The 16,186-nt window shown below is 32.4% G+C and overlaps 1 protein-coding gene and 1 long non-coding RNA gene across 2 annotated transcripts in view; one reads left to right on the top strand and one right to left on the bottom strand.

Moving 5' to 3' along the window:
* The window catches only part of LOC143203564 (uncharacterized), a 509,963-nt gene that overhangs the window by 258,656 nt on the left and 235,121 nt on the right, over positions 1-16,186 (bottom strand). The window lies entirely within an intron of this gene.
* Positions 1-16,186, top strand: part of LOC143203562 (uncharacterized) — a 275,686-nt gene that overhangs the window by 24,403 nt on the left and 235,097 nt on the right. Inside the window, exon 2 of the mRNA XM_076415769.1 lies at positions 4,554-4,670. Coding sequence (XP_076271884.1) covers positions 4,596-4,670 — 75 coding nt within the window. The 5' untranslated portion in view covers positions 4,554-4,595. The remainder of the gene's footprint in view (positions 1-4,553; positions 4,671-16,186) is intronic.

The following is a 16,186-nucleotide window of genomic DNA, read 5'->3' as shown; positions in this document are numbered from 1 at the left end:
ACTTTGAACTGTCCCTTTCTTGTTGTTGGTCCTTATTTCTTCCATTTTTCTGCATTTCCTTTTCCTTTCATCGAATTTAACTCTTTCCAATGTAAATCGTTTTCCATCCTTTCTCGATATTGTAATTTTCTACTAAATATTATTTTATATTATTGGATTACTGGTAGATACTAAATCTTCCTGAGTTCTCATTTTAAAATTAACAATTACCGATATTTCGTAATATTTAAACGAACATAATGATCCTGATAAATTGTCAGTCACAACCGATATAATTGATCATCATCTTATCAATTGGCGAGATCCATCAACGGTGCACGGTCTTCACCATTCGCGAGTTATTTTGTTCCAAAATTAACAAACAACTTTGAACTGTCCCTTTCTTGTTGTTGGTCCTTATTTCTTCCATTTTTCTGCATTTCCTTTTTCTTTCATCGAATTTAACTCTTTCCAATGTAAATCGTTTTCCATTCTTTCTCGATAATGTAATTTTCTACTAAATTTTATTTTATATTATTGGATTACTGGTAGATACTAAATCTTCCTGAGTTCTCATTTTAAAATTAACAATTACCGATATTTCGTAATATTTAAACGAACATAATGATCCTGATAAATTGTCAGTCACAACCGATATAATTGATCATCATCTTATCAATTAACGAGATCCATCAACGGTGCACGGTCTTCACCATTCGCGAGTTATTTTGTTCCAAAATTAACAAACATCTTTGAACTGTCCCTTTCTTGTTGTTGGTCCTTATTTCTTCCATTTGTCTGCATTTCCTTTTCCTTTCATCGAATTTAACTCTTTCCAATGTAAATCGTTTTCCATCCTTTCTCGATATTGTAGTTTTCTACTAAATTTTATTTTATATTATTGGATTACTGGTAGATACTAAATCTTCCTAAGTTCTCATTTTAAAATTAACAATTACTGACATTTCGTAGTATTTAAACGACCATAATGATCCTGATAAATTGTCAGTCACAACCGATATAATTGATCATCATCTTATCAATTAACGAGATCCATCAACGGTGCACGGTCTTCACCATTCGCGAGTTATTTTGTTCCAAAATTAACAAACATCTTTGAACTCCCACTTCCTTTTTGATGGTCCTTATTTATTCCATTTTTCTGCATTTCCTTTTCCTTTCATCGAATTTAACTCTTTCTAATGTAAATCGTTTTCCATCCTTTCTCGATATTGTAGTTTTCTACTAAATTTTATTTCAAAATTAACAAACATCTTTGAACTCTCCCTTTCTTGTTGTTGGTCCTTATTTCTTCCATTTGTCTGCATTTCCTTTTCCTTTCATCGAATTTAACTATCTCCAATGTAAATCGTTTTCCATCCTTTCTCGATATTGTAATTTTCTACTAAATATTATTTTATATTATTGGATTACTGGTAGATACTAAATCTTCCTGAGCTCTCATTTTAAAATTAACAATTACCGATATTTCGTAATATTTAAACGAACATAATGATCCTGATAAATTGTCAGTCACAACCGATATAATTGATCATCATCTTATCAATTAGCGAGATCCATCATCCAGCGTTAACAACTCGACTCGCCAACAGCCGCCTCCCGTCCCCTCCTGCCTACAAATTTATCCCGAAACAGTAATAACACCATCCAGTTTAATAATTTATCAAATAGGGTTTTTTCCCTGACAAAAATGGCCGGAACGTATTTATTAGTGCTACAAAGCGAGGACTTGATTAATTTATAATTAAACGGTAAAAATGTCTACCCCCTTTATAGAACCCCTTTCGGGCAGGGACACAAGTACGTCTTAATTATATAAGGGCGTTGATAATTTTCTTTGAGCCTGTTAATTTTTTAATTTGTTTTCGTCGTTGTTTCCAGAAAATATGACGTTTTATAATCAAATTGATGTATTCATTTATTGGGGCAAGATTTAAGTCTTTTTTATTAAATTGGGAATATTTTTTAATGTCAAATTGAAACCAGTGTTAAATCTTCAGTTAAACAGTCAAACAGTTAAACAGTCAAACAGTTAAACAGTCAAGTCTTCAGTCAAACTAATCACTAAAAAAATATATGTAATATATTTTCAGGAAATAGTACCATTATATATTTTTAGGTATTTTTAATAAAAACAAAACGATCCAGAATCACAATCTCCAGCGAAGCAAAGCAATTAGATGAGTCACAAAGTGTAATCAGATCTGAAACTGAAGATTCTTGTCACCAACAAAAGTTAAAAGGGGCCCTTCTGTACCATTTAGCGGTAGATTTCATTTTATCTAGCATCAACATCTTTATTTATCTAATAGCTTAGTACAATCTTAATTTACAATTCATTTATTACTACTTTTCCTATGTACTTGGATTAATTAACAATCAAGACGAGAGCGAGAAAACACATCAATATGTATTCCTCAATAATAAAATTATAATAACTTATAACTATAGTTTACACTAAATGTATACACTTTATATAAGTTCGTATGGTTTTGTTCGCTTCAATCTCTCGACATCCTGCGCGCTGTCCAGCAGTTGTATTGCTTCCACGTTAGTATGATTTAGTAATATTCTTTCGTGTTTCAAGGCGAAATCTTGGATAACTTCGCAAATCCATTTGATTTCCAGATCATAGCGCAGTTCTTTGTTGGTTACGTAGCGATAGGCAATGGTAATCAATCGAAGAACCTTATCTTGACAGCGTTGTATAACTAGTTAATTTGAAATTTTAGTGCAACCCCATATTTGCACCCCATAGGTCCAAATTGGCTTTATAATTGTAATTATAGATCAACCTCTTTGATTTTAGATTAAGTTGTATCTTCCCACTAACCAGTATAGTTCTTTTATTTTCGTTCTAATGTGTTTTGCTTTTTGTCTAACGAGATGTTTCCAATTTAATCTACCGTCAAGATGTATTCCAAGGTATTTAGCTGATTCTGCTTGAAGAATCGGGCATCCATTGAGTAATATAATTAAGTTTTTATTATTTCGCCGCAATGCAAAATTAATGTGGACAGATTTGGAGCTATTAAGTTGAATTTTCCAATCTTTCGCCCATTTGTAGATTTTGTTGACTGCCATTTACACTTTTTCTATTGCCCTAGGCAGAGATATATCTTTTGCCGTAATTTAAAAAATGTAAGGAAAATGTCTTTCTTATAGGTGCCTATAATGAAGATATAAACTGACCAATCAAATTATTTGAATGGGCAATTTTAACCCCATTTAGATACTCGACGTAACGAAACTTTTCTCCAGAAATCCCTATTGAGTTTTCTTTATATTACTTGTGTTTACAAGCATGATTGTAAAAAAAGCAAGAATGTAGAAATCTGAAATCTGAAATAAATCGAGCCCGTCCAGTTCAGTTAAACCTTAAGTAGTAAAAGGGGTACCGTTTTGAATATTTAATTTAATTTTTAAATTCTATATATTTGTTGTTACTTGGTACAGGAAATTTTTCCATCAGGAAATACTTACTTAGCTATATAAGTTATGATATTGCTTAGAACACGCATCTTAAAGAGCACCAGAAACATCACCAAAAAAAAACGTAAATTTAAAGCCGGTACTAGTGACTTATGGATAGGGAAAAGTAATGTATAGGGATATGTACGTGAGAAGTAGACCTTCCTCCGCTATCTCTTTTTACCCATTTTTTATGGTATACCCAGTATGGAGTGATTTCCTCGATGTTTTTCAAAGCTTGAAGATTTCCTAGTAGAAATACTTTATGGCTGTGGGTCTTTATATATATGTATATGTATATATATATATATATATATATATATATATATATATATATACATATATAACATATATATGTGAGAGTTGGGGATGAGGACGGGATTATTTATGATTTAATCGAGTGATTGACAATTTACAGTTGACGACATAGCTACTCGAGGGAGCCCGGAGAAAAAGAGACCATCGAAATCTGTGTCGAAGTTTTTATAGGTTCAGCTTCATCGTTGGGTCCTCCACTGAAGGCGGGACTTGGGTGTTTTCTCTTTTAGTGTTGGGAATTCCATAATTCTGTAAAACCCTTTTGTCTCCTGCAGAATACCATACTATTTACAAAGACCAATTCATATGTTGTTATCGCTAATTGTTCTGATACAGGCTGAATGCACACATATATATTACAGATTATAAGTCCGTTTTCATATAACAACCTCTTTATTATATATTTTTTTTGTTTTTCTCGTTGCATATTTAGCGTTACAATTATTTTCAATTAATTGATAAAATGAATATATGATATAACATATTTGCAATTTGATTTTATAAATCCCGATAAGTTGGGATATAAAAACAAATATCAAAATGTACAATATGTACATGTAACATAAATAAAACGTTCAAATAAATTTTAACGAATTTCGGATATCCCTAAAGCCGTTCCCCCTTTTTTTAATGGCTATTTAGGCTAGTTAATCCCATTAATATATGAGGGTACTCTACCGACAACCATTACCGAAATCGCCGCGTAAATATATTATCAAGAAAAAGGTCCCAAATTATTCTAACCGCCCGTTTTTATTCTTTAGGTGACCCCCGTGTGGAAATGTTAAGGGATTTTTAATCGAACAATGACCATTCTACACTCCTGCTGTTGCTGGCGCTCGGTAAGGAAAGGAAGCATCGCCTGCGGAGTATATACAGGGGTAAGTCCGCCAGTAATAAGCCGGTCGAACTCGTATTTAAAATATAAACGGAGATAATCCGAATAGCTTTATTTATACACGGCAGCCGGAGGCTGTTAATTTTATCGCGCTTAAATCCGATAGGAATATCCAATTTTACGCCTGTCTCATCGATGAACCCGGCAAAATAACTGAAGACACACCCCGACGCGACGTGTTAATTAAAACTTAATGCCGTCGAAGTTTTCCGTCCCTGAGTTCGTCACCCCTGTATGTTAAAATCTGCACAATTATCCTTTCTATGGCAGTTCGTTATTAAATTGACATAAAACAATGTTCAGTGAAGGATGACACAGTTTTGGTTATATACATCATTACATAGTATAAAACAAAGTCGCCTTTTCTGTCCCTATATCCCTATGTGCGCTTAAATCTTTAAAACTACGCAACGGATTTTGATGCGGTTTTTTTCAGTAGATAGAGTGATTCAAGAGGAAGGTTTATATGTATAATACATGCATAATATACTAAGGCAACATTGCTAATTTTAGAGGTTTCTAACGTGATGTCGTAAATTAACCTATTTTTTTAGGCTTATTTAGCAATTAGCAAAAACGCTGCCTAACCCTACGAGTTAGATCAAATTAATGTACTACAGTATTGTACACCATAAAAAGGTCTACAAAAAAGTCCGCGATGGTATATGTTTATCTTTTAGGGATAACCCACATTAACCATTTTTATTGTTTACTTTTTACGTGAGAAAATGGCTTATTTACGAAGCTATTTTAAGCAATACGGCATTAATCCTTATCGAATTAAGTACCTTAAATACAGTGTGCAATTAATATAGATCAATATGGTTCCTTACAGCATGTAAATTAAACAAATATTTTCGGAGATATTACAAATTTAAAATTTGCGTTTAAAAATGTGTAATGTAATAAAAATTGTATGAATTTAGATATTCCAAAGATAGCAGGAAATCTTCATAGTAAGTATAGGGGAAGAGGAATTGTTTTACTCCAAATTTAATGCGTGCAGGCCAAGGGCAGTAATGAATGAACCAAAAATACTGGATCGATTTTAATCATGTTTTCATTGTGTGACATAGGCATATATATTTTATGCCCGTGCAAAGTCGTAGCGGGCCGCTATGTTTTTATACACAACGTTCATATTTTTTCTGTAGTGTATTTAATTTAGTATCAGCATTGCACCCGTGCGAAGCCGGGGCGGGTCGCTAGTTAAATATAATCAAAGGAGTTTAGAAAATAATCAGAAGCAGTTTTATGTTTGCTGTATATATTTTAAATTAAATGGCAGTTTGACACATATATGTTTTTTCTTTAGATGGAGTAAATCACCTCAGCTGATATATGATGTATTTTTATAGTCGAAAAATGATTGAAATATAAAAAAAATCCTGGAACTTTCGCAGGGCCATCTACCGGATCCGGTAGTGAATCTAAACCATTCTCGAATCCACGTAAAAGAAACACCCAAAATTTCATTAAAATCGCCCCAACCGTTTAAGAGGAATCGAATTACATACGTACGGTCAAAAGAATTACAAAAATTAGAAAGAGACGAGAAACATGGTTGAGAACGAGAGGGAGAAATGGAGTCTAAATGTTGGAGTCATGAGTCATGTTGGAGTCGAGAAGACAATAGATTATTTTTTAATTATCTATTAAGTCTTTACTATCCATAGCTGATTTTTACAATAGGAGGGTCTAGTTTAATAAAACGTGTATGTTATAGCATTGCTGTTGTTTCTAATAAATACTACTACACAAGATCAAATAATTTGATTCTTTCGATATATGTCCTGTTCTCGTGTTATTCAAGTGTTATAATACTTGGATATTAATGTGGCAATGAAGTTTCTCCTCAGGTCTTTCTGCCATTATTTTGATTTCCTAAGTGACAGTCGATACCTGAAGGTCTAAGTGAAGTGAGTAGGAGTGAGGGACATTCTTCTGGAAAACCTTGTATTATATTTACATTTCTTTTACGCGAAACATCTCATTAATTGAATTACGTAGGTCGTTAATATATTAAACAGGTTTAATGCGTGCTTGAATAACACTAATTTATTATGTACTGCTGATTGTGATTCAATTAAACAATACATTTTCCTATATTTCCACTACATTAGTTGAGTTCTTTCCTTTTCTCTTTTACATGTTCCTTCCAACCAAGTATTATATCAAGAGTCATGGAATATAAATATGGATAACATTATTTATTGTTATTGGTGTTTGTGCGGTGTGATTACAGGCCAACTACACGTACAGAGTGCTATACGTTGATTAATTTTTATTTTCCAGTTTTGGTTCCAACTATCTATATTGTCACTATCCTGTTATAATGTTTGGGATGCTTCCTTTCGATTATTTGCGACAGCAAGAAGAATTGGACCCAATACACTTCCTTGCCTTACACTTTAGCTTCTTTCACTGTAGAGTAGGTTACCTCTTGTTTGATTCAAAACATTCTCGCTGTGATGGAACATTTTACAGTTCAGTGTGTTTCTTCGATAACTTTTTTTTTATAATTTATGAATGAAGTAATGCCAAACCTCATGCGGAGGATAAAGTCTCTTTAACGCATTCGTATTTTTTTGAAGACCAAGAGATCTATATAAGGCCAAGAAATGTAAAAAAACTAACAAAGTGTTTCTGTGTATTACATGTTCCAGACGAAAACAAACATTCAAAATACGATGAATGACGCAAAATGGTAAAATTAACAACAAAAAAAAATCAATATGAATTAATTTTAAGTAAAAAGCACAAAAACTCCTTTTAGAAATAGAAGGGTTTGAATTTGAGTTTTTGACCGTCATAGATATACCAGAAATAATATATACCATCAGCAGTAAGTGCTTTTAATAACGTGACGTTGGTCTAAGAATAACTGGGAGGCGACGAGAACGTTATCGGAGAAAACAAAACCAGATGAACACCACTTATGATCAGTAAGAATTAGTACACAAACGATTTGCGACTTACGTATTTTTTTTTCATCTTTATTAGATACGCTTATTACAATCTTTATTTACAAGCAAGACGAGTGCGAGAAAATACATTAATATGTATTCCTCAATTATAAAATTATAATTATTTATTAATTATTAACTTATAGCTATAGTTTACACTAAATGTATACACTTTATATAAGTTCGTATGGTTTTGTTCGCTTCAATCTCCTGATATCCTGCGCGCTGTCCAGCAGTTGTATTGCTTCCACATTAGTATGATTTAGTAATCTTCTTTCGTGTTTCAAGGCGAAATCTTGGATAACTTCGCAAATCCATTTGATTTCCAGATCATCGTGCAGTTTTTCATTGGTTACATAGCGATAGGCATTGGTAATCAATCGACAAACCTTGTTTTGACAGCGTTGTATGACTAGTTGATTTGAATTTTTAGTGCAACCCCATATTTGCACCCCATATGTCCAAATTGGCTTTATAATTGTATTATAGATCAACCTCTTTGATTTTAGATAAAGTTAAGAATATCTTCCGACTAACCAGTATAATTGTTTTATTTTGGTTCTAATGTGTTTTGATTTTCATCTAACGTGATGCTTCCAATTTAATCTACCGTCATTACGTAAATGAGACAAAAAAATCTACGCCACAGCTTAAATTTACATAAATATACATCAAAATTATTTCACAATCGTCATATGTTATATAGTAAACAGAGAAAATAAAAGCTGAAATCCACCTACACTGAAATATGGCCTACCAAGTTCGCAAGGAAAAATAACGTGAGGTCAGTGAGGATGTTAAAGGAGCCTTCATCCTTCACCGAACACAAAACGACAGCAAAAAGATATATCACAGTTTTCAAATAACATTTTTCGCAACTTCCGTAGATAACGGCGACCGATAAAACCTCAAAATAGAACCGTTTTATTTAACCTATACTTATTTTTACGGGCCACCCTCTATGTTTTATTACTTTTCAGCTACATGTCTCAACTTTGTGGGGGATTATATTTTCCGAGTTAGTTCGGTTAGTTGGGAAATAGCAGATAAACAAACCGGGGAAGTGGCTTTTTATCGAGTTTGCGACCGTTTTCCGGGGTTTCCATCAAAATGTTCGTTATTTTAGTGGCTGCGATCTAATTTTCATGCTCTAAATCATTGTTTTCGAAACCGGAAGATTTACGGGCCAGTTTCTCACAGCATGGAGTAATTGAATTTTTATCTTATGGAGTTTAAACAATGATAAGAAGCAGTTTTATGTTTATTTATAATTTGTTAATTTAACCGAAATTATGATTATAAATTCGCTAGAGACCTTTGAGGCTTTCTTTGGTTTTCTAATTTTCTAGGAGAAATAAGGAATAGAAATATTAGAAAGAGAAAGAAGGCCTCAAGGAAAGAGGTACAAGAAAGAGAAACACCTATAAGAATTGAATTGGAATAGTACGATGTAGTTATGGACAATAAATTAAAGAAACTAAATATTAGCGTTGGGAACTATCGACTGAAAACAGGCGAAACAGTCGATAGTCAAAAAACTAGCGACTGAAAATAGTAATTACTAGAACACTATTTAAATAACGTAGAATTACTTTTATATTTGAATATTTTGTGGATCCGTAAAAATGATTGGAAATTTTCTATGAAATGGACTAATACCACACAAATGATTGAAACAGTAAAAAGTATTAATAACTAAAAAGTCGATAGTCGATTTCAGTCGATAGTTCCCGACACTACTACTATATATATGAGAGCACATGGGCTAAAAAGTCTCCAGCCCATAGATGGTGCTCGTCTTATTGCATTTACTGCTTTTTCAGTTTTATTATTATTTAATTAATTATTTTATTATAATTTAATTATTTCCCTAGCATTTGGAAAGTGGCTCAAATCATTATGATTCTAAAACCTGTCATCTCAAAACTTTTCGAAAAACTATACATTAAGAGACTAAAATTAATCGCAAAGGAGAGAAATGCTATTCCAGACTATCAATTTGGCTTCCGTAATAAACACGGAATAACAGAACAAATACATAAGAGTAGTTTACTAAATTAACAAAAACTTAAATGATAAAAAATATTGCTCCGATGCATTTCTTGATATTTCTCAGGCCTTCGACAAGGGGTGGCACACTGGACTGCACGTTAAATTGAAAAAGCTTTTGCCCCATACGCACTTTCAATTGCTGAAATCGTACCTCACAGACAGACATTTTATTGTCAAATAGGGTGACAAATACACTGACCTACAGCCCATATATTCGGGTGTTCCGCAGGGCAGTGTTCCCGGCCCATTGTTATATCTTATGTATACAGCTGAACTACGGACCTCAGAAAACACTACTGTTGTAACATATGCTGACGATACAACGGCTTTATTATCACACGACAACCCAATATCAGCCACAAAAATCTCCAACTTCATCTTAACAAAGTCGAACTGTGGTTGAAAACGTGGCGTATCAAAGCAAATGAGACAAAATCTACCCATATGACATTCACCCTTTGCAGAAGAACATGTCCCTCAATAAAATTGAATAATCATGAACTTCCGCAAGCAGACAGAGTTAAATATCTGGGAATATATTTCGATCGACGTCTGACTTGGAAAAAACATATAGTGACAAAACGCAAAAGAGCTTGGGCTTAAACTAAACCAAATGTAGTGGCTGATAGGGCGTAAATCTAAATTACCATTAGGTAACAAGGTTTTGCTGTTTAAGTCAATACTTAAGCCTATCTGGACCTATGGTATTAAACTGTGGAGTACTACTAGCAAATCTAACATAGATATCCTCCAGAGGTTCCAGAATAAAGTATTGCGAGTCATCGTCGATGCCCCATATTACGTGTCCAAGAAACTAATTCAACGCGATATCCACATAGAAGCTATAATGAGTGTGATTCGAAGTACTCTGAAAGACTATTAGTGCATATTAATGTAGTCGCCAAACAGTTAAATGTGCGCGATGACAGTGAAATGCATAGGCTCAAACGCAAACTACCATACGAACTGGTTAACACATAGAGTGAAATTTAATAATTTCTAGAATAAGTTAGAATAATCACTAGAATGAGTTAGGATGGACTAAAATAAGTTAGAATAGTATCTAGAATAAGATTTAGATTATAAGTTGTACAGCAGATTACTTACTGACGTGAACTTCTACATGCCAAGATGGTTATATTATATAACGGACATCAAACAATAATACTTATTGCCCACAGAGAGTTTGTTGATGTTCCAAGAGATTAATTTAAAAAAACATGATGATATTCTACTCATAAGTCTGTGATTTATTTTCCTAAGTGACACTTCTTTTGTTATTTTCAAAGCAATGGATTAAAATCAATTTCGCGTTTTAATTTTATAGTGCTTCTTGATGGGAAAAAAAGTTCAACCGAGGCTCCACCAAAAACAACAACTCTCAAAACATTGATTTGCTGACTTCACACGTGGTCGCAGTGACACCGATGACGCAGCACGCAGTGGCCGTCCAAATAAAGTGGTAACACCGGTAACACAACAACAACAACATCAAAAAAATCCACAAAATCGTTTTGAATGATCGAATAGTGAAGTTGCGTGAGTTAGATAACATCGTAAATATATCAAAAGAACGTGTTGGTTTTATATTGCATGAGCATTTGACTATGAGAAAGGTGTGTTAAAAGTTTGCTCACTGTTGACCAAAAACAATAACGTGTTAATGATTCTGCGCAGTATTTGGCCATGTTTAAACGTAGCAAAGAGCCACTGTATGTTACGTATTTCAAGTGTAGTCAAATAAAAGTAACATAAAACTGATATAATAAATAGTTAAATTATAATAAACAGACAAATAAATAAATGTTAATTTAATAAAATGACATGGAAAAAGTTCTGTTCCTCGATTTTGAACTCTTTAGATACCTTCACTTGATTTAAAAAAATGATATAAAAAAACACGTACACACAGAGAAAAGGATCACAATATTATAAAAATCGAAAATAAAATTGTAAAAAAGCAATGTACTAATAACTAAAAAATAAACTACTAAGAGCATTTGTTAAATACGAATTGAATATTAATATATGCAATTAAAAATAATATAACTATATCCTGGAAATGCCAGAGAGGATTCTGTCGAAACATTATCAAAAACCTTGGGTTCTTGCAAGTAGGAAGCTCAGGAAACTATCTGAATTGATATAATTAATATACATAATTATCAAATAATTTGTTATTATGTCCATTTTTTCAATTCGTGATGTCAGGAAGGACGGAGATAATTGTTTGGAGCACTTATTTACACACCAACGGTAGTTAGTATAAGCGAGACAATAGCTACTAGAGCCTTTTTAAATAAAGTAAATACTTTATTTGTTTTTGAACGGAAATATTTTAAACAAAAATTGAGTGTAATCGAAATATTACCTATTATTGCTATAAAAGTAGTCAAAAGTATTTTACTATTTATCATTCAAAATTTTAATCTTTTTAACCTATTACATTAACAATCTTGAAAATATAATTCCAACATGCTGCTATATTAATATACAATATATTTTTATTTAAAAGCAAGCTACCAAAAAATTATAAAACTATATATATAACATATAAATTTATGTAAGTATAAATTGGGTGCATTTTTTATCAAGGTCGCGGCTAGGACGACAGATCCAGAATGTTAAAAATCAGTAGAATGAAACTAGTAGAATCAAAACTAATAACTAAAAGTACACGACTGAAACAGTCACTGGTAAAAATAGTAAAATTACTACTCAAGCCTTTTAGCATCTTACATTATTACTTATTCAATATTTGTTCCTTACCTCATTTCCTAATACAAGACAATAGTAATATGACGAAAATGTTATATAAAAAAACGGCATTTGCCGGCTTGGTGGCGCAGGGGTAAAGGCGATGGGACGGTCCTCCCACTGTTGCGATAGCCGCGGGTTCGAATCCTACTGGGGCATGGTCGTAAATTTATGTTTGTAGTTGTTTAAAATTTGCGAGTGTTCTACGCAAGAGTGTAAAATCCGTCAAGGAAAATAATCCCAATCACGCCAGTAACCAGGCTGGGTAAGACCGGATGTCTTCTGGGATTACTTCTAAAGTTGGTCACTCGCCAATTGGTAGGCATAATGCTGACGACCGTGGTTCGGAACCCACGTTAAACTTTAGGCCCATCAAAAATAGTAACTAAAAGTACACGACTGAAAAAGTCACTGGTAAAATAGTCAATTAATAAACAGTCTAATATATATATATATATATATATATATATATATATAACTGGCGAATAAAAACAACCTTCGTTTCGCCTTTTATATCAAATAAATGTCGTCTGTCGACTTGTAAATACACCAGATACAAAACAAATCTGGAGCAAAGCGTTCCTGGAAGACAGAAAGGGCCTGGAATGCGTATCACATCTCCAGTTCCCTTACTACGCCTCCAAATTCTTATATTTGTCGGACACGATGCTGCCACCAGATATTACGATGGCTCGGCGCTATTATTACGGAACAAATTCCAAACACCTGGAGAAATATATTGGGCCTGACTCTTATTGTAGAAGACGCAATTGAAACTGGAATAGCTTATAGCCGTCTGGTATGTAAGAGAAATTCTCCAAAGCCAGCTATGTTTGTTGTTTATCCTGTTGGGGGGATTGGAAAATAAATGATGTGTCATTTTGTAGAGAATTAATTAGGTTTAGCTTATGTTAACTTTTCGACAACACTTTTATTAATATAAAGTTTGTTTTTGGAAATTTCGAAACAAATAGCTGCAGAAATAACTAGACATTCTCTTTTCTCGATTTGTTCTTACGAACACCCTGGTGTTGTTTGAAGCCATCTGAGTAGTCCTCACTTTCTTCACGGCTATATAATAGCCTCTGCAGTACCTTCTGGGTTACAGTTTTGATTTCATCTTTTAATTTCTACTTGAACTACCTGAATTTAATCATTAGTATGTGTATTTATATAAAGTCTAATGTCTAAGTAATATAAATCCTACGTAGTAAATTAATAGTAAAAAATAAGTAATAATAATAGTAAGTTTAATAATATTAGTAGTATAATATTTAGTAGTAAAATAATAAGTAAAATGCAATTCCAACTTGTTGATTATTTTGTGTTTTTTATATTTTTTTCAATTACTTAGCATGTACTTTATACGCATTTCTACTTTTAAGTTAACTAATACGAGTAATAAAAACAAAACCTAAATAAATTCGAATTACTATATATTTTTATTTGAAGAAATTTTTTTACCTGTTACTTCTTCTTACTTTTGGCCATTTACTTCCTATTTATATTTAGGAGATATAAGTTTCTTTTATTATTCATATTTAGATGATTTTGTCTTGACACGAAACTAACTTCCACCCTACCATTCTTTACAATAAATTATTGCTCTGAAGAAGCTTTGAATGACGTAATATAATGATTCATTAAAGCGCTGGCGTGCTGTAAAGGAACAAAATATGTATTCACTGGATTTCCAATTACCAAGTCATTACCCAAGGTAATGAAGTAGCTGATGCGTTGACCAAGATTCAGCATCGAATATTCATCTAATTTTAGATACACTACATATATATACATATATACGGAATTGTTACTGGCGAAGAAAATCCTCAGTGGGAAACATATTTATCTCCTCCAAAGTCCATCCATGATAGAGTCTTTGGTTTCTTCAAGGAGCCTCTACCTAAACCAGGATGGATTGTACGAATTTCTTAACTGCTTGTTATTATGAATCTCCTATAGCATGAATAACAAAATCAACCTGGATAATTCCTAAAGTTTTTGTTTTTCCTCTACTCTGAAAGCTCTAGTCTGACTACCATAGAAGCTCTTTGAGTTTCAACGCCCACTCATTTCATTCTAACACTTGTTTAGTCATTCGTTTTTTCTCGCTGTGTCTCTACTCAAGCCTTTTAGCTTCTTAGCATTGTTACTTATTCAATATTTGTTCCTTTCCTCATTTCCTAACACAATACAATAATAATATGACGAAAAATGTTATATAAAAAACGGCATTTTTGCATTTAACGGCACATTTCTGGGTACGAGGTATTTATTTGGAACTTTAAACATGGAATAACTAAATCATATTTAATCGTAGCAACTGAAGCAAAGAATGGACAAACTTGGAATGCAATCCACCACATAGAAAGGTGAATCCAAGTTTTGTCAAGTAAAACATCATAAATTAAAAAATAATTTGTCCAAAATTTACTTAAAATACAATATTTGTTACAATTTCGATTACGGAAACTCGTTTTCTATTTTATACATTTTTATAAGTACTTAAATGGGTACTATCCATATTGTATGTAGCCATGCAAATTTTTTATTTTTTTTGTTGTAATCCTGAACTACTCTGCAACACCTTATTATTATTATACTGCCTTTGTTCCAGATGTTGCCCACGTAAAGGAAAATTAACCAAAATAGGTTCCTGGTACCATTAAATAACATTTATATAATATAACACAATAGCAGAATGATCAATATATATATAACAATTCTTGCTTGCAATATTACTACCTGTACCCTTAGTTTTTTAGTATTTTTTGTGTTTTCTCACTTTCTCACTTTACTTCCTTTGAAAAAATATTGTGTTTAGTTAATTTCTTCTAGTTTTGTTTTTAACGATTCTAATATGGACTGAGCAATTACTGACTTCAGTATTTAACCCTATTTTCCTATTCCATAGGTCAAGGGAATACACACATATTACGTATTTCAATTTCAAATTATCGATGTATATTTTCTGTAGAAAGTTTTAGTACTAATATCACAATTAGGAATAGCATCTTGGTTAAGCAATGATCTTATACTTTTTGATCCATAAATATCTGGTCGGTCTAGAATACAAAGAATTAAATTTACTGTTCGAAAGCTTGATGTAGGAGATCATAAGAAGTTTCCTGAAATTTAACATTTGATTACTTTTAAAAACCATTTCTGCGCTATAACAGAATCCTTTGGAAAATAAGCAATTTTATTTGAACTTTCATATCCTGAAACAAAATCGAAAGAAAAAATAAAAATCTTCGGCCCTCTAGTGATTCAGACGCACAAAACATGCTATCGGCTGTCCCCTTTTATTATTTTTAAGTTCCCATTCTATATTTATATGTTTTTTTTGCACTGAAGTCATTAATTTGATGGAAAAATATTAGAAAATTCTTGAAGAATGTTGAGTTGAAGTTTGAGAGAGCTGAAAATATTACACAGAAAAAATATTTGCAAGACTTTACACAAACAAAGACAAATTAATGATGATTATCGGTACTTAGCTGTGAAACATTTGTATGAGTAATTCTAATATTGGTTTTTCTGATGTTTTCTGGCGTATTAAATGTTTTTTTCCGAACACTTATTTCTCAACTAAAACGTTATCAAAAAACCCAAACCGAACAACTACGATCATTAATTATACACATAAAACGATTCCCTAATATTTCACGATTAATATAACAAGCCCCGAAAAAAATCGACGAACAAATAAAGCGAAAAGAGT

This window comes from Rhynchophorus ferrugineus, unplaced genomic scaffold (assembly GCF_030347505.1).
Source record: "Rhynchophorus ferrugineus isolate W39M unplaced genomic scaffold, kcgeb_rfMv2 rfM10, whole genome shotgun sequence".
NCBI classification, from domain to species: Eukaryota; Metazoa; Arthropoda; class Insecta; order Coleoptera; family Curculionidae; genus Rhynchophorus; species Rhynchophorus ferrugineus.
This window is presented reverse-complemented; position numbering and strand designations above follow the sequence as displayed.